The sequence below is a fragment of the Abramis brama genome (genome assembly GCF_963993115.1).
Source record: "Abramis brama genome assembly, chromosome: 17".
In the NCBI taxonomy this organism is placed as follows: Eukaryota; Metazoa; Chordata; class Actinopteri; order Cypriniformes; family Leuciscidae; genus Abramis; species Abramis brama.
In genome coordinates, this window is record NC_139979.1 from 8259415 (window position 1) to 8279576 (window position 20162).

Below are 20162 nucleotides of genomic sequence, written 5' to 3' on the forward strand. Positions count from 1 at the left end.
CTCTTTCCCTCCGTTGTGTGGGGATGGTTAGGGTTTGGGGTTTGACATGTTATGGCAGGGACATATTTTTGTTTGCTGATCATTTCGGTGTATAATCTATGTCGTCTTGATAAAATGCCAATAGAAAAGACTGGAAATAGAAGTATTTGAAAGTGGACAAAAGAGATGGATCAAAATACCTGGTGTAAACATGTATGTGTCTGACTCGTCTACTTGTGATCCGATCGACCAAAACACATCTTAATACCAGGTGTAAACAGGGTCAAGGAGTCCTGAATTTTTTTTCCCGGTTTCAACAAAAATATTAAACAGCATATTACACTGCTCTTTTGAACTTTCTTTTTAAGTTTTTCAATTGCCTTAAATCATAATTGTTCAACATATTGATATCACCATTTGAGCAAATGTCCTTTGAAGCATAACTGAATGACTATAAGCCTTTCCACCAGTGGTGTCTTGAATATTTATTTGTATCTCCAGAGCTCTGCTGTCTAGGTGTTGACTGCTCTGCCCTTCACTGCCAAAAGACTGTCAGTCCAGTCTAGAGATGCTCTCAGGCCCTGTTTATGCAGGCATAAAGGGACTTTTTTAGGGCTGAGAGGACACACGTCTTTTCTGAAAAGCTGGCTTGTCCAGGCATTCTTGTCAGAAATTGTCATGTGGGATCTGCTTGTTGATGTGTATGAGTAGAGTGATGGAAGATCCAGGCTTGGCTTCGGATAGTCCCGCTTTTATGGTTCCAGGTCACTTTTTTATTTGCCTGAGGAAAAATCCTGTAAAGCCTGATTTATTATCAGTGAGCAATAAAATTAAGTTCTTGTCAATATTATGCCATTCTGACATTATTTCCATTATTGTTCTTGGAATATTTGTAGTAGTTCCCCTTGTGTCATTTTCTGTTTTGAATTATTTCTTAGTGAATTTCAAGAAAAATCAGTGTTAATTTAATTTCAGCAATTTTGTGTGCATCTCATTTGCTATCATTAAATAGTATATTATGTATATCTTATATAATGTCAAATATAGACCACTTTGTTATCAGCATTAGCACTAGTCACTATGCATATGAGTATTTAGAATTATTTTATATTTATTTTTACACTTTTTTCTGATCTTTTCCATGAACTTTTCTTCTATTTAAAAAATAATGAAGTTAGATGAATATCTGTTTTTCACGATCAGTAATGTATGAGGTTTGACAACACAAATGTTCTTTTTTGAATCAAACAAACTCGCAAGTTTAAGAAGTCTCTTCGACCATGTATACTCTGTAAAGTTTCAGGGGTGACAACCATATTTTAAAATGAGAGTGAATCCCCATAATTATCATTTCGTGTGTGTATAGAATATAACCAAAGTCCTTTTAAGAAAAGTCATTTCACTCGGCGGCCATCTTTGAAACATCTCTCAGGCAGCTATTTCAGTTATTTTAGTGCAGCTCCTATCTCTTTGAATGGGTAAACATCTAGCTCTCTAAAGCTGTTCACCAAGCTTACAAATAAATGTAATATTTGAAATCATCAATGAAATCTGACAACAGTGTCTCATAAATGTGGTTTCTTCTGTTAAAATAGCATTAAAAAGCTTATTTTTCAGGCTGGAGCAGCCAATGCACATGTGCGATCCTAGGTGCGCATCTCAGAACATTGACTGTTTATATAGCAACTGGAGCTTCTAACCAAAGATTTTATACATAGAAAGACGGTGCACTCGTATGAATGGGAGAAAGTGTGGAATAAGTCCCGCCTTCTAAAGAAAAGAGCCAATCTGTAATTGGTAAAGTGATTGCGTCGTTAGAAGCTCCGGTTCCTACAGAAACTGAGACGCTGCACATGCACATTAGCTTGGTCCAGCCTGAAAAATGCATTTTTTTGTCATGATTCGTGTGTTTAGAAACAAAATGTATGAAACAGTTGTTTTCAGATTTCATTGGTGATTTCAAATATGAAATCTAATTGTAAGCATGGAGAACGATTTTGGAGAATTTGATGTTTTCCCATTCAAAGAGATAGGAGCTGCACTTGCATGCCCGAGGGGCGTTTCAAAGATGGCCGTCGAGTGAAATTACTTGTCTTAAAGGGACTTTGTTCTAACGGCAGCTGCAGTGACGCGATGACTTTATCAATCAGCGATTGGCTCTTTTATTTAGACATATTACGTGTTGCACTTTCTCCCATTCATAGTAAAGCTGCATTCAAACTACCAGCGACTTTGTCATTGCATGTCGCCAGTGGCTGGCGGTGAGGTCTCGTTCTCACTAGTGGGTGTTCCAACTACTGTTTGTGAATGACATTCACGGATGTTACTTTATAAACTAAAATAACTTCCTTCCAATAGACAGCCATACGCATCGATTTACGGCAAATTATTAACCCTTGACCTGACGCAGGACCTATTGACAAACGCGGAAGCGCAGAGGATAGAGCCAACCAAAACACCAATCATGAATTAAAAATATAAAACAAGAATTTTTAAAGAGAAATGTTGGAGGATTTCAATATAAGAGAAGAGGAGCTTGGGTTTGTTGCCCAGCCCTATTTGTTTGAACCGCAAGAAGCGTCAAAGCTTACGCTACTCCTACATCCTACGTCAAACGTCGTCAAGACGGCCTACGCAAGTCGACTTGCGCCAAAAGAGTGTTTTGGCGCAAGTTGACTTGCGTAGGCCGTCTGCCGGAAGCTAGTTATTTTAGTTTTAAATATAGATATTTTTCTTACAAAAAACATCGCTTTGCGTCTGAAGGCCTTTATTAACCTCCTGGAGTCATATAAATAACTTTTATGATGGATGGATGCAAAATCAGGACCGCCATTCACTACCATTATAAAGCTCGGAAGAGCCAGGATACTTTTTAATAGGAAGAGCCAGGATATTTTTTAATATAACTCCGATTGTAGGATGGCTTGAGGGTGAGTAAATCTTGGGATAATTAAATTTTTTGGGTGAACTATCCCTTAAAAGACTTATTTACAATATAAAGCATTTTGATTTATTTTTGTTTATTATGGGCTTGTTCTTGTTTGCTGGGTTTTTTTTCAAGATCTAGCAACATGAATGAGTCAAGGCTTGTACCTCGTTCCTTGTGATTTTCTCCACCACGTATACAGCAGAGAGACACATTTTACATACGGCATTAAAAACTGTTTTTTCAGTTCGGTTTCACGCTTGTCACTACACATTTTTTCGGGAATTAATTTGGTTGTAGAATGTGGTTGTCACTCCCTTAAATTACTGAACTGTGTGTGTATAGAACACGATTAAGCAATAAAAGATAAACTGACAATCGGATTTAGCTGCTGTGCTCGTAGCCTTATTGGTTGATTAGTTAACCAATGCCCACAAAACAACTATACAGTATTCATCACTAAAAGGTCTCCGTTAACAGTTAATTTTCTAATATACCTTTGCCAGAAGCTTAAAACGGCAAATTTCAGTAGTGATTTGTGTTTCTAGCCAAAACTCAACTAGAGTACTTGCTCATCATAAAGACCTTGACTTGAAGTATCTGAGAGATTACTTAATTAATTTTACTAAATTACTCTGAGTATATAATTATTAAGGTTTACAATGTTCAATCCTCTCACAGTTCGTGTGACACCAACCTGTTTTTGACTTGCTTAACATGCTCTTTAAATGTTTACTTTCTTTTAATAGACCAGATGTCACAAAACAGTGGCAATTACTTCTTTTCAGATGAATAATCACAAGGAGCGTTCTGAGAGGTTAACAAGTTATCTCATGTACAACAGAGCATATGTTTACTGACAGCAGTGTCGGAAAATTCCCTGTACAAACAACAGTTAGACAGAGAAGTGATGTGTATTAAGCGTCATCAGAACTGTATTATTTTCGCTTTGAGAAGTGAGATTTATTTGCATATTCACCAGCAGAATTAAGCAGCTGCTTTGAGGTCCATATCTCCCCGATTGATGTTTATTCCCTCCAGGTGCATGCTGAGTAGATGTCATACGCAACTTTCTCAATAAAACAGCTCCAGCTGCCCAGAGGAAGCCCCTGTAAACAAAAAGAAAACATCTGGAAGAGTCAGGAAAATATTTATAGATCTTAATGAAGAGGAATGGTGGTGTCTCCAGATGGTTGGTTCAAATGAAACGGGTAGCCTGAGTTATGCAAACAGACCAATTTAATGGTGAGGTAAATTAAAAAGAAAAAAATAATAAAAGATAAATAGATAGATAAATAAAATAAAATGATAGTTTTTGCATTTGTGGTAAACAAGATTCTGGAGCGGGCAGGAAAAAGTTAGAGGAGGAACTCCCGGAGCCATGTTTTTCCTGCTTCTTTGGAAAACAGTATGCTGAATATGAATATGTTGAAGTTGAAATTTGGAAAAGTGCTTAAATGTTAAGCTTTTGTTTATAATATCACACAAATGACGTGAGACATACAGTACACAGCTCATGATAAACATCCACATAAGTGAAATGCATTATTGTGGCAGACGTTTATATGATTAAATCTTTTTAAATGGTATAAAGACCTCAGTCAGAAAGAAATAAAGAAAGAAAGGTTGGCACTTCCCCTCACAGAGAGCAGACTTAAATGAAAAACAGAACAGAATCCTGAGTCTCTAAGCTGCCCGAGGAAAGTTAAACAACTGAGACTAAACCATGACTAGGCAGCTGAGGCATGTCAGATAAAACAAACCCTTTTCTTTGCCTGTGTGAGGTGAGAGGCAGATACATTCTTCAAGAAAAGGGATTTGGCAGTGACATGGCTTTTCAGTGACATCTGCATTTTTTTCCCCCTTTTTGTTCTGAGTTTTATTACATTTGCTGGTTTCATTTAAAACAGCAGTAAAAAAGTTAACTTTAGGTGATTATAGGTCTCAAATGAGGGTATAATAAGGGTTATTTAATGCATACCATATCTCCTGAGTGAACTAAACCTTGTTTGAATCCTCTGCATCCAAATGCTTTGCTATATCAGCTATTAGTATCTTGTCAGTTAGTAGATTGTACTTTACTTGAGATTGATGATAATACATTAGGGCCATTAGGCTATAAGCGCACTAGGAAAAACAACTAGAGTTGCCTTTGGTGATTAATGGTAAGATAAGTATAAATGGATTGGGGTTGTAAAGTACAAATTGATCCGTTCTTTATGGTCACTTCCCAGGTCACTGAGTCTAAGTTGATCAGCACTTGTCAAACGTCTTGTTACTTCCCTATCAAGCAGCTGGAATATTGACTTTAGAAATCCTCCTGGAAAGCTGTTATGTAATGACTAACGTTTCCAACCAATGCCAATTTAAAGACTTCTCCCCCAAAAAAGACCGCATGTTATTCGATTCCCTTTCATTGTATGGGAACTTGCACAATGTCAATGTTTTATCAATGAAGTGGGGTCTACTTTTTTTAATCAGTTTTATTTTGATAAACATGACATAACATAACATTGCATAACATGAAAAGAGCTTTTACTGTTATATAAAAAAAATAGATTTGTGAGCATTAGTGGAACTGGAGTTGTGAGAATAAACACGAAAAACACGTGAGCGTCATGCGGTGAATATGGCCAATCGTGGAACAGTTGTGTCGTCATCAGAGCTCGTGCAGCCGCTCTGGAGAAGCTGCGCAGAATGAACCAGCCGGCTGCTCTCGAATCGCTCTCGCGGTACTTTGATGGCATACGTCACAGTCACGTGGCGTCATGCTGTCTCAAGTCGGACAGAATTTCCGATCGGTCTGCACAACGCTGCATGAAGTCGAGACAAGCCTAATGTTTAGTTCAGTGAGTGGCATTCAATTAGAAATAACCTCAGAATATCCATTTATCTCAGAACAGCTATTTTGCATTTTTATTCAGATTTTATGTTAAAACGGCAGAAATCTTGTCAATCAAATCAAACAAAAACTTCTAAGGGGCCCTCAAAGATAATTTACACAAATACAAGACAGAATAAGCATTAAAATAACTAAAAATCAAGATATTTCTTATGTTAATTCAACCCCACAAAATGTGTCACATCCGCCAGCTGGAGTCCACCAGAGTACAATCTCCACCAGAGGGCGCTTCTCCCGACTCCTGGGCTATCTCATCATGAACTTCAATTCCCATAACCCATTGCCTGGACTCATTAGGTTGTGATTTGGTTCAACTGTGTTTCATTAGCTTGTTTAGCCCTGCCTATATAAGCCCTCCCAGACAGCATACATATCAGGTCCTCATCTGGGTCAACTATGGCACAGTTGTGGCAGCAGAAAAGATCATATGGGCTGTATCTGGCCCACACACATTAAGCTGGTTTTAGTGTGAGTTGTGGCTTGCTGTGTGTGGCCCATGTGACCTTTGCTGATGCCACAACTGAGCCAAATGTGCCATAGTTGGCTCAGATGAGGCCCTGATATGTACTGTATGCTATTGCCAGCCACGCTCAGGTTGAGTGAACGCTGTCATTCCATGTGGTATGTGAGCCACAACTGGGCCAGATGTCTTTTGCTGTCTGGTCTGTGTTTTCACTCTTTCTTTGCGAAATCTTGTTTGTGTCACCACGGCATTGTTAGAACAGTTTCACAAGTTTTTTTTAATATAAAAAATAATGAAATAACCAAATAAAAAAATTCTAGTTATGTCAAGATTTAAAGTATGTTAGAAATTGAATGCAAAATCTTTGTCCTTAATCCTTATCCAGTAAATAACGAACGAGTGGGAAAAATCATGCCGCCTTTGCATATTGTGGACAATGGACCTTGGGGTCAAAAAGGTTGAGAACCACTGTTCTAGATCATGGGTCACACTGGAAAGGTTGAGTGCATTGCATTGTATGATGCAGTATTCTGTGCAATACTGTAAATTTGGGCAATATTATAGGTCTTTCTTTCTCGTAATACAGACATTTTATGTCCTGCACATTGTGTGCTTACTGCAGAAATAGTAGCGTTGTAGTACAGTATGTTAGTGTGCTATTCTGAACATAATCCAAGTAGGTATTTGTTTTCTGCTATGTTTACAGGTGGACAGGACGGAGGTGATTCGGAGTTGTATAAACCCCACGTTTTCTAAGGTCTTCACCCTGGACTTTTACTTCGAAGAGGTTCAGCGACTACGTTTCGAGCTCTACGACATAAGCAGCAGTCATAATGGCATGAGAGAGGCGGACTGCCTGGGAGCCGTTGAGTGCACACTGGGCCAAGTGAGCAACCATCTCCATCTCACAATATGCATAGAAATTCAAGCATGTTATGTGTAATTATTATGGTTTTTCATGTTTTGCTTGGTAAATGCTCATTTTTGCAACAGGATCTCTATGTGATCATTGATTGCACACAGTCAGGAAAGAGTAGGGCCGGCACTGTGCCCAAATCAGATGAAGCCTTCTAATTAAATAATCACACCAACAACCGTTAAGAGCATTTCCGGACATTTTACGGCTGATTGAATTGTGAAACGTGAGATGTCTGTGTAACTGCCTCAGTGTGGGGGGAATGCCAGCCCAGATGGGCCATGGCACTCTCTTATCTGTAGTTTGAGGAAATGGAAAACCAGACACATGATCTTCCGCCAGATGGTTTAGATTTGCAGTCTCTCAGTAAAGAATTGGCTAGAAGCTTATAATGTATAGCAGATGCCAATATTCATTTTGTTCAATATTCATGTGTTTATCTTTTTGCATCAAAGCCACTTTCTAGGTCTGGTTTTCTCTCCGGGGAGCTGAGTTGTTTGTTTTAGTTTAGTCTGTTTTGGTTGGAGGGGGAAGAGGAGAGGATAATTGTTGAAATGGTTTGCGTTTAATAAAGGGAGAGAGCGAGGTGTTGACGCTCGCTCATACAGAGTTTCTAGCGGAATAAAACCAAAAACACTCACTCCTATTTATAAATATTTAACAACTAATAATGAAGCATTTATCTGGAGTGGATAAGACTTCTTGGTGTAATTATGAACTAAGCTTACATGCCAAATTCTCCCTGAGGTGTTATTATGTGCTGCTCTCTGCACATATTTGTGTTTTTATGTGTGTGTTCTGTCCATTAAAAGCAGCATCAAAACAAGACGGCCTCCGACCGACTGAAAATATCTTATTTCTCTCCAAATAGATCATCTCCCAGAGAAAATTCACCAAAGCCCTGCTTAAACAGGGCAACACAGTTGGGAAATCATCTATTACGGTGAGCACTTTCCCAAATCCAAAATTCATCTGGTTGCTCTCTCTCACGCTCTACTTATGCAAACATCCAGCAGTGCACAACACCAGCAAATGGCCTTACGCAAGCGTTTCATGGCCTAACCTTTAAAATCTTTGCACTTTATATGACAGAGGTGCTTAGAATTATCAATGCCACTATTGAACCCAGGCAAACAGAGCAAATTTTCAATGTACACAAGAAGCTTCCAAAACAGTCAAGTGCGGTATTGAAGGCAGGCTATATGGTAGAAAATAGCCAGAGGATCTTGTTAATACAAGCTGACAGAATGCAGTGGCAACAGTTGAACATGCCAGGCTCAGTGGGTGAGAGGAACGAGATCTATAAAACAAATGTCAAACAAATGGTTAGCTTCTGATTCAGTTTTCTCTTCTGCTGGAAACAATTCATCATTCTTAATCTCTCCAGATCACCGCTGAGGAGCTGACAGGAAATAACGATTATGTTGAACTCTCATTCAGTGCGAGGAAGCTGGATGATAAGGTAGGAAGACATCCTGTGTATATGTTTATTCAGAATATAAAATGATCTTCCATAACAACAAGGATATGATGCCATATGATGCTTTTTAAGGATTTATATCATAAATATTTCATCCATTTGAAATATTTAACCCTGCGCTTTCCTAGCTTTTCCTAGAGTTTTGGGGTCAGTACAATTTTTTTTATTTAGCAAGGATGCGAAAGTGACAGTAAAGTACATTTATAATGTAACAAAAGATTTCTATTTCAAATAAATGCTGTTCTTTTGAACTCTCTATTCATTAAAAAAATCCTGAAAAAATGTATTACAGCTGTCACAGAAATATTAAGCAACACAACTGTTTTCAACATTAATAATAATAAGAAATTGTTTCTTGAGAACCAAATAGTATTAGATTACATATTAGGATAGTCTTCTGTCACATCATCCTTCAGAAATCAGAGTAATGTATGCTGGAAATTCAGCTTTTCCATCATAGGAGGACATGTTCAAATATATTCAATATTTCACCATATTACTGTTCTACAGACTACAGTACTTGTGATCAAATAAATGCAGCCTTGGGGAGCAGAAATTTCTTTCAAAAACATTACAAATCTTATCGACCCCATACTTTTGAATAGTAGTGAATCATTTCCTTTACATCGAAGACACTCATAATTTTTTTTCAACCTTTTCTCACAGTCTCTCTGATTCCTAGAATTAAACAGTCCAGTTTTTGCAGCTGAGCAGTTATTTGCTCTCTTGCATTAAGACTTGTGTTTATCACGTGTCAAATATAGTTTAGCTCTCCCATCCTTCATCCTTGCCTCTTGGCAAAGTCTGCATTATATTGTGAGAGGAAAATGAATTGAGCTGCTCAAACTGTTGAGATCAGACGGAAATGATCAGGGATGCTGTTAAAAACAAACTTCAGCTTTGAAGTCCCCATACTCGGAAATGCAGTCAGAAAAAGGCAGAGAGTGAGAGCGATTGACAGAGAGAGTATACTGTTCCTCTAGGAGACACAAGCAACTCTTGTCAGCAGGGTAATTACATGGGTCTAAAATTAAGAAGAGGGATTAATACAAGCATAACAAATGATCCACAGGAGTGTCTTAGTTTCACACGGAGCGTCTCGTTCTGCTGCTTGACAAGACGTCAAATGGTAGTGTGACAGGGCCATCAGGTAATTGAGAAAATGATAGGGAGACACCAGAAACTCTTAACTAACGCTCGACCACGACACCTGGAATACACCGGGAAAATGAGACCCAGGCAAGGCAGAAGTGCCGTTACATCAGTAGATGTACATTACACCCCATAATAAATCGATGAAACCCTTGGACGTGCAGTCAACCTGTCAAACATGAAACAGCAGAAAACAATCACAAGACAAAAAAGAAAAGAGAACGACTATCGTACATTCCAAGAGATGTTCACAACACGGTAATATGCATGGTCGCTCACCATATCAACGTGAAGCTATTTGTTCATCGAAAAACTATAGAAACTCAAAAAAATAAATTAACCATTTCGTTGACGAGAATCCCTCTTAAAACAGAAATACCAACCTGAAAACACGGGGCAACCTATGCACAGAGACGCCACACCAAACACTATCTCATTCCATGGAGAACTTCCGTAAAGGGGCAGTATGAATGCTAACGCATCCCAGGTAACCCAACCCCTCCCGTTTTATATTATGAAACCCCAGCACTGATTTTTTGTGCAACACTTGCCAATGAACAACGAGGGTACACTTCACCCTGCTACAATAGAACAGGAAAGCCTTCTTTAAATCACTTTTCATTTAAGAGCCCTTTTCTTCTCCTTAGTCATAATCCTTCAGTGAAAATCATATCCTCTGCATCTGAGTTATTAAAACTCTAATTAAGCTTCTAGACTGGTGGAGAGATCAGAGACCCAGGCTGTCAAAATTCTCTGAAAACTTTTGATAATTTTTATTTCATTCCCCCGTCTTTAACTTTGACTGAATGAGTATAAGGATTTAGGAGAACACTACTGTTGTAGACAGCATGTTTGAACGTTAAGCTGTGAGTGGTCTGTTTTGACTCTTTTGTGCGTTCTGTTCTTTTTATGTGTTAAAGTTGTTCTGAAAGATCTGAAAGTCCTGAAAATGGCTCCTGGTAATTCAGTGCAGTTTTGATCATTCAGCATACCTGTCCTCTGAGAAAAAGTGAAAAGTGACTAATTAACTGAGGAAAATTTGCAACTGTAGGAAACTTAAAGACATCCATGCTAGTTTCTTATTGTCAGCAGATAATATTTTTTCTAGTTTAAGATTTACACAGTATTAGGGAGATATAAATGCATATTTCAAATATGCACATTTAATGTTATGTAGGCTAACTTTTCAAGTGCTGAAAATAGTTTAAAAGAAGGGAAATATTTGAGGTCTAGGTAATACGTCCTTCTTGTTTACAATTTAAGAAAGTGATTTGCCATTAAGCAAGTGATTCTTTTTTTTAATGGTATGTTACTTACTGTACGTATTCTGAAAAATGTGTTTTATTACCCGCAGTTACCAAGTTCAGTGTATGTGTATATATGTTTCTGTTAGTTAATAGAAATGTTCATGTTAGTTCACAGTGCATAACAAATACAACTTTTAATATAAAAAATGTATTAGTGCATGCTGAAAACTTATTGCAAAGTGTTACCTATAATATTTATTTACTTTACTTTATTTTATTTTAATTACTTGTACACAATTATACAGTTAATTAACTGTAGGTCATTTGATTTTGATTATATTTTATATAAGGAATAATGTCATTATTCAGACATATTTAATAGCTTAATGCTTTTTACGTTGCAGAGTCAACATTATTAAATCTTAAATAATAAAAGGGATTTGTTTTGAAAAACATTTAAAAATAAATAAATAAATAAATAAACTAAGTAACAGGACAAATTTGATTGCATTTATTAGTGCTATTAATGTAACATCCACCCCCTCAATATTTGGCTCCCAGCTGGTGAAGAGACCCCTATCAGACGGATAGCAGCAGAGATGGGATGGGGACAGTGGTTGCACAGAGAGCTGCTCAGAAATGTCACCAGCAAGGACACAATTAGTTTTCACTGACAGTGCCAGGCAGAATTTAGAGCAGGTGCAATCCCAGGAAAGAGCAGTGGAGTGCATGTATATTACAGAATTGCTGAAGCAGTGAGTAAACTGATGTTATAAAGACAGTGAGTTGCTAAAAAACGATGTTTCATGTAGTGACGATGCTGCTGGGTCACATAAATGCATATTAGATGCATAACACATATTATGGAATGTAACACTTTGTTTTGATAGTTCACTTTAGACGTGCTACTAACTAACTTTGTCAATCAATCATAAGAGTGTCTTCTTAATATCTGCTTAAACTTTATTTTGACAGAAATTCTACTGACTATAAGTAACTTTAAGTTTGCAAATACCTTCTAACCCTAACCCTAACCTAACAGTCCACTAATACTCTGTGATTTGTATTTGCAAATTAATGAGAGTTTGTTGAAATGTGGTTGCAAAGTTAGTCAAATATCTAATGTGGACTATTGAAATAAAGTGTAACCTCTAAAATTTCTCCAGGATCACATTATGGGTCATGTTTGTGATGCTATCAGCTGATCTGTATGCTTCTGTTCTTCCCTCAGGATTTTTTCAGCAAGTCAGATCCGTTTTTAGAGATCTACAGGATAAATGATGACGCCACTCAGCAGCTAGTGCACAGAACAGAGGTAGGATAACAGTTTCTCTCGAAGATCTCCCTGTGATAGTGCTTCAGCAACGTTGAATTGCTTTTTCCCCTCTCTTCACACAGACCATTATGAATAACCTCAACCCCATGTGGAAGACCTTCAAGACATCCCTTAACTCGCTCTGTAGTGGAGACCATGACAGAATACTGAAGGTAAATTATGATTTATCAACACTTGCTGTAGGAGATGAATGTGTGGTCATGTGTATTTGACTGACACTAACAAATAAATATATGGATCCATTTTAATTTAGTTTTACATTTACATTAGCATTTGCAATTCATGTTCCTGGCAGACGGCAGCTTGTAAGAAGCTTAGAAGTACATTGTGTTTGTAATTTGATGTAGCTGCTCTGCTTTTTACCCATCAATAACTCTACTACACTTCAGTTGAAATGCACTTCAGCACTTTGGGAAAAGTTGTTTTAATTAATATATTTCAATGTTTAGATTTCCGGTCTATTTTGATGTGGCTTCAGAAATATAGAATCTGTTTTTTGTGTGTAAGTGAGATCTGTCTGAAGATCTGTCAGTCTGCCTTCATGTATTTTGCTATATATATTTATATATTCTGCTTTATGTTATCCTCACAGTCTGATCCACCCAACAACTGCACATAATATATATATTTTTGCCTTAAAGGGTTAGTTCACCCAAAAATGAAAATTCTGTCAGTAATTACTCACCCTCATGTTGTTAGAACCCTGTAAGACTTTCGTTCATCTTCGGAACACAAATTAATATATTTTTGCACTGATTCTTGAGAGTCGGGACAAAAGACGTTTTAAAAACCTTTTTTTTAAAATACACACTATATCAATTAGAGTTATATGTTTCTGCAGAGAAAGGTCTTAGCTATTTAACCATGTAAAGGAACAGGTTCTAAATAAAAACACATTTTTAACAAATAAACATGTTTCCCTTCAGAACTGGATTTGTGTCAACTCCGTCAGACACACTAAAAAGTATACAATTTTAATTCTTCAAATCCAACAAGAATCTAAAGTTCTGAAGTATATTTTAATAGTGTTTAGTTACTCTGATATGTAAAATAATTATAATATATAAACTTAAGTTGTGATGTCACACTATTCTGAAAACTCAGATTTCAAAATATTTGCATTTTCAAACTTTGATTTTAATTTCAATATTGTAAAAACAAATTTCTTAAATAAATAAAACATAAGAGGATGTAGATCAGATGGTCCTTAATTAAAATAAAATTCCCCAAAAAATTAACAAAAACATTCATACATCCAACGCTGTTGACGAAAAACTGACGGTGTTGACAAAAAATGTTTGAATGTTTTACCTCAGATTTGTGAAGTGTTCACCTGTTTGTCATGATATGTTCTGACAATAAAGAGTAGTTTAAAACCACAATTAACGCTCTGTTTTCTACAACTTTCACTTAGGAGCAAAAATCTGCCTTTAAACTTGAAAGAAAGAAATATTTGACATTTATCATGATAATTATCGATATCGACTGATATAAAAAAAAATTACCGTGATAATTTTTTGGCCCATATCGCCCAGCCCTACACTGGCTTCTCATTTCTCTATCTCTACATATAAATATATATATTAAAGTGCTGGCAAAGTTACACGTTACACAATAATAAGCAGACCACTGCCTGCCTATTCTCTACAAGTCAGATGCGTGTGGTTAAATAATGTAATGCATACTATGTATGTGCATTTATGTGTAAATACAACCCTGAAATAACAGTTTAACCCTTCACTATATTCACAAATAATAATATATTCGCACATTAAGAGGTATTGGTGGATTTGTCAACTCCGTCAGCTTACAGGTCAACTCCGTCAGGTTCTATGTCTGATGACGTCTGACGGAGTTGATGTAAGGGCATGTATTTTCCCACCAAAACATGTATTGTACACTGCAGCTAGGTAGTTTTTCCTCAGTTGCTAGCTGTCTGTGTCTTTAAAGAGCTTTATGAAAAAATATGACGGAGTTGACAGAAACTGAGGACACAACTTTAATAGGCAGATTTTTATGGAAAATATTGTTTGATGTTCACTTCATGCATTGTTTTTTTATATTTATACCCCTTATTTTTTATTTGATATATATGTTTTCACAATTGTAGAGCTTTTTTAAAGTTTTTTGGGATGGTTAATATTGTGACCTCTTGCTGAGGACAAGTGCAATAACATGGACCTTCTTACCACAGACCATACATTTAAACAAATTTTCCCCAAAAAGATAAAAAGGTTTATTCTAAAAATCAGATAGGTATATACAATTCCTTTAGATTTAACTTTGTAAGTATGTCAATCATGATGAATTTCTTAATTTTTGCTATAAATTAGACTTTTCTATGTGGGACATGTTTTGTCCCGACTCTCAAGAATCAGTGTTTGATTAAATCTGAGAGCTGGATCACTTCTCCATAGGCTTCTATGTTATTGAAACTTGCCGGCCCAGAAAGTTAGTAAAGACAACGTCAGAACGTAGGCTCACTATTACGTAGGCCAGCATCACACGCATCACACACATGACCAGCGTCGGCCAATAGTGAGCCTACGTTCTGTCGTACAACCCAGAAGCGCTGCGCTGTTACACTACGTGAACTCACTCAGAGGCCCGAAATAAAATGAATAGTTGAATAAAGTCGTTATTTTAGGGTTTTTTTGCGCACAAAAAGTATTCTCGTCGCTTGATAAACTTATGGTTGAGCCACTGTAGTCACTTGGACTATTTTAAAAATTATCTTTACTAACTTTCTGGGCCGGCAAGTTTCAATAACATAGATGCCTATGGAGGAGAGAGACGGCTCTCAGATTTAATCAAAAATATCTTAATTTGTGTTCCGAAGATGAACGAAAGTCTTACGGGGTTGGGACAACATGAGGGTGAGTAATTACTGACAGAATTTTCATTTTTGGGTGAACTAACCCTTTAAAAAGGAATTTATGGCATCAACATGACTAGATAAAATGTGAAATTAATCATGCACAAATACTTAAATAGATTGACAGCCCGTACTTTTTTGTTTGTTTTGGGGCATCGATATTTAGCATGTTTAAAGGGATAGTTCACCCAAAAATGAAAATTCTGTCATCATTTATTCACCCTTAAGTTGTTCCAAACCTGTATGAATTTATTTCTTCTGGAGAACACCAAAGATATTTTGACGAATATGGGTATCCAATCAGTTGACAGCCCCATTGACTTCCATTGTATGGAAAAAAAATACTAAAGAAGTCACTGGGGCCCATTAATTGTTTGGTTCTTTCATATCTCGACATTCTTTAAAATATCTTCTTTTGTGTTCAGCAGAAGAGAGAAATTCACACAGGTTTGGAACAACTTGATGGTGAGTAAATGATGACAGAATTTTCATTTTGGGGTAAGCTATCCCTTTAATGGAGATTTTATCATTATTTGGAGAGTATAGAATTAAGCTATAGACCATTTGGGAGCAGACGTCACAGTTATGTCCCTGCAGTTGCACGCGCATTGTGGTAGCAGAAAAACAGTGGTAACAAGTGAAGGAAAATAGGCGATATCCACGGAATAAGAGAAAAAAATCTCTTGTTGTGCCTTTAAATGTCAGAATCGGAATGCAAAAAAAGAGGGTCTTATTTTTACAGAATACTGTATATAACAGATAAAATAACAGATTTTCTTTTAATATCACTATTTAAATTATGTTCTTAATCTAGAATTGACCGTTTTACTGGTAGACGATTTCTTGGGCAGAGCTAGACAAGCTTGGTGAGGTTGCATTTACGCGGACAGACGAGCATTGCTGATTATCATACTACTTTGAAATTCATGTGTTGCTGGACCACCGTGTGTGTTGATCGGATATCTGGGGCAGGAACTCTCATCAGTCACATGGTTTAGGATTATTAGGCTTGGTGAGCATGTGTTTAAGCAATGATTCACCAGGATTTCCCATGTGTTTTTTACTTTCCCTAATTTGCCTTCCTCTTTCTGGTCTCTTGCCTTCTCTTGCTTCATTTATTCGTTCGATATTCATCAAAGACTGCCTGATTTAATTGGGAAAGGAATTACTCAGGGAAAGTTTGAGCTAAACAATGTGTTCAAGCGCACTAATTTAATATTAAAAGTAAATTCCCGCAGGAATCTGAATTAAAGTATACCTCCTGTTAAATTATTATAATCATGATATATAATAAAATGTGCCTACTAGATACTATTAATACAATAATTATAATTTGTTTTTGCAAGTTTTTTTATATGAATGATGCTGTAATTTGTCTACATTTTTACATTATAGAAATGTTGTTATTCTTCTATGTATTTTATTCATAAATATATAAGTTTTTTTGTTTAAAAATGTCTCTTGAATTTTTAAGGTTCATGTTCTTAAAATTCAATAATTCACAAAACATTATTATCAGCACAAACCATGTTTATCCTCACTGCTCAAGTAGCAAAAATTCCTATATTATTCCTGTAGTTGATTCATTGATTAATTTGTCAATAGTAAAAACATATGAACTGCTGGATTTTTAGACTTATTATATCTAAAAGTTCAAAAGTTGGCGTCTGTAAGATTTTATTTTTATTTTTTACTTTATGACTCTTTAGAAATCATTCTGATATGCTGATTTGGTACTCAAGAAACATTTCTTATTGTTATGACAGTTGAAAACAGTTGCTGTTTAATATTTTTGTGGAAACCATGATCTTCTTCGAGTCCGTTGCAATTTCAGATGTCGTTCTGCCAATATCTGGCGCAGGTCACAGCTGATGGGGTCGGTTCAGCCAGGTCCTGGGGGCTGCACTGGGGGGCGTTTTCACACTCCAGTAGATGAGACATTGTCTGAACTGCTCCACAGCTACATGTGTCATCTGTCTGGTGGTTCCATGTTTTCATAAGTGCTTTGCACCTCCCCTGTTCCACTCGTAGTCTGTTGAGGGTCTTCCAGGTTAGCCATGGGAGGTCGTGCCCGCTGGCAAGACATTCAGTCGGGGTGATTCCTCTCTCCATCCAATCCTGGGCTCGTGTAGTTAGCTGGTTCCAGTCATCTTTCCAAATGTTGGTCCTCGCTATTTTTTTGGTTGTCTGGAGAAGTGGGACTGTCAGCAGGAAACTGGCTCTCGATTTCAAACGGGGTGGGGGTGCAATGTGTCCGTGCAGGGGGTGCCTGGTGTCAAACTCCTGTGTTCTCCGCTCGTCTTGGGCAATGATGGATCGTCTGATGTAAGGGGGGGCAATGCCAGCTAGAGCATAGAGGCACGGGACTGGCGTTGTCTTTATACATCCCGTGATAATGCGGCAGGTGTCGTTGAGGGCTATGTCAATCAGTTTGGTATGGTGGGAGCGGCTCCAGCTTGAGCACGCGTATTCGGCTGTGGAGAAGCACAGGGCTAGGGCAGTTGCACGGATGGTTGATGGATCGGCACCCCATTTTGAGTTTACCAGTTTGCGCAGAATGTTGTTGCGAGTGTTGATCTTGGCTTTGGTATTCTGGAGGTGAGTTTTGAAAGAGAGTGTCCTGTCGAGTGTGACTCCCAGGTACACAGGGTGAGGGTGGTTGGAGAGTTTGTGGCCATCCCATGGGATGCTCAGTTCTTTTTTCGCATCTCGATTTTTGAGATGGAAGCTGCATAGTTGAGTTTTTGATGGGTTCGGTTTCAGGTGGTTGTTTTTGTAGTAGGTTGACATCTCTTGAAGGGCATTTTCCAGGACTGCCTCAATCTTCTGGAAGTTCTCCTGTTGGGTGGTGATGCAGAGATCATCCGCATAAATAAAGCGGCGGCATTGTGAGTGAAGTGGTTGGTCATTAGTGTAGATGTTGAAGAGGAGTGGGGCCAGTACACTGCCTTGTGGTAGGCCGTTCTTTTGGGCTTTCCATTTGCTCTTCTTGTCATTTAATTGGACAAAGAAGCGCCTGTTGTTGAGGAGGCTTTTGATGATTTGGCACAGGTCGAGGTCACCAGTCATGTCAAAAAGTTTCCTAATCATGGTGCGGTGCTGGACTGTATCGTAGGCAGCAGTAAGATCTATGAAAGCTGCTCCAGTGATGAGTTTACACTCAAAACCATCCTCAATATGTTGGGTGAGGTTCAATAGCTGCCCAGCACAGGAGCGACCAGGACGGAAACCAGCTTGATCTTTAGTAAGCTTGGAGTCTATAACTGGCATAAGGCGTTGGAGTAATAGCCTCTCATAGAGCTTGTAGGTGATGCAGAGGAGTGAAATTGGTCTGTAGCTCTTTGGGGATGATGGGTCCTTTCCAGGTTTGACAATTGCGACTATCTTGGCCTTTCTCCATGCCGGAGGGATTATTTTCTCTGCCATGCATGAGTTCAACATTTCTAGGAGCCAGGTCTTTGCTTTAGGTCCCAGGTGCTGTATCATTTCCGTCAGTACGTCGTCGGTTCCTGCTGCTTTCCCAGGTTTCAGCATGTTCATTGCAGCTTCCAGTTCTTGTGGATCGAATGGCTTGGTAAGTGCTCTGGCTGGTTGTGGGTGGTCCGGTACCGCTGTCCGGCGGTATTCTCCTGTGGGTCTGCGCCGGTTTTGGCTGCGACCGTTTGCCACCAGCTGTGCTGCAACTGCGTTTGCTGTGACTGTTGAGAGCGTGGGTGGTGTGGTATGGTCTTCGCCGAGGCGGCGGATTGTGGCCCATGCCTTCCTGCTGTTGTTGGTCATGTTGGTATTTTCTAACAGCTCCTTCCAGGCTAGCCTTCGATCTTCCCCAACTTTGTTTAGCAGGGTCTCTCCGAGTTCTGTGACGGTGGGGGAGAAGGGGTCCTCATGATATGCCTCGTGGTAGGCTTTCAATAGCTCATTAGATGTTTCTGACAGTCCGGAGATGTACTCGGTCTGGCATCCTCTTGGTATATGTCGCCTGGCTGACCTTTTCAACAAGTCTATGAACATGTTGTAGTTGTTGGGGTGTGATGGAATGCTGGAGATGGAGTTTTCAATCTCCTGTTGGAACGGCAGCCAGTCTGCCCTCCGCAGATTAAACCTTCTGCGGAAGGGGACGGTAGTTGCTTGGAGGACAGATTTGATGGTTATGGTGATTGGCCGGTGTTGCGTGTGGGGGATAGGATCCAAGACAGCTTTCACAACTCTCGATGTTAGTTCACTGCTCACGCAAACAAGATCTGGGTTATATCCTCGTTTCCATCTGGCGCTGTGGAAAGATTTTGACAGTTTAGCGTCATGGATCAGGGTCAGGTGTTTCGACTCAAGCCAGGTTTCGACTTCATCTCCATCTTGATTGTTCACTTCATAACCCCACAGTGTGCTATGAGCATTGAAGTCCCCAATGTTAATGTGGTATTTCCTTTTGCATCTATCTGGCAGTTCAGGGTGGAGGAACGGGCTATGGGGGGGTTTATACACTGATGTGACAGAGACATTCGGGAGGGCAACTGTGATGGTTTCCATTTGCCCTTTGGTGATGTGGGTGCAGACCTCTTCGATCGCAAGGTTTGGTCTGCTGAATACAGCTGACCCATACTGTCTGTGTCGGATCTCAGCCACCAGCTTCATTCCAGGGATGGCTGGTCGGTGTTGTGCAGGGCCGATATGGGTTTCCTGCATGCACACTATGTCGAAGCATCTGACCGTTGTTGCTAGTATGTCTGCCTTGCGTCTGGAGAAACCTTCAATATTAATTGAGGCGATTGACAGTGCAGGCCCCGAGGGGGGCGAGTATCTGTTGCGCTTCGGCATCGTTCATCTGTTAGATTGCTCGGGTTGGTATACAGATATTGGCCTACTGGCAGTAGTAATATCGGATAGAA

The 20162-nt window shown here is 38.6% G+C and overlaps 1 protein-coding gene across 1 annotated transcript in view; it reads left to right on the top strand.

Annotated features, from left to right (window-relative positions):
• Window positions 1-20162, top strand: part of cpne4a (copine IVa) — a 53895-nt gene that overhangs the window by 13788 nt on the left and 19945 nt on the right. The window contains exons 2-6 of the mRNA XM_084089140.1: window positions 6977-7156; window positions 8058-8129; window positions 8574-8648; window positions 12297-12380; window positions 12464-12553. Coding sequence (XP_083945266.1) covers window positions 6977-7156; window positions 8058-8129; window positions 8574-8648; window positions 12297-12380; window positions 12464-12553 — 501 coding nt within the window. The remainder of the gene's footprint in view (window positions 1-6976; window positions 7157-8057; window positions 8130-8573; window positions 8649-12296; window positions 12381-12463; window positions 12554-20162) is intronic.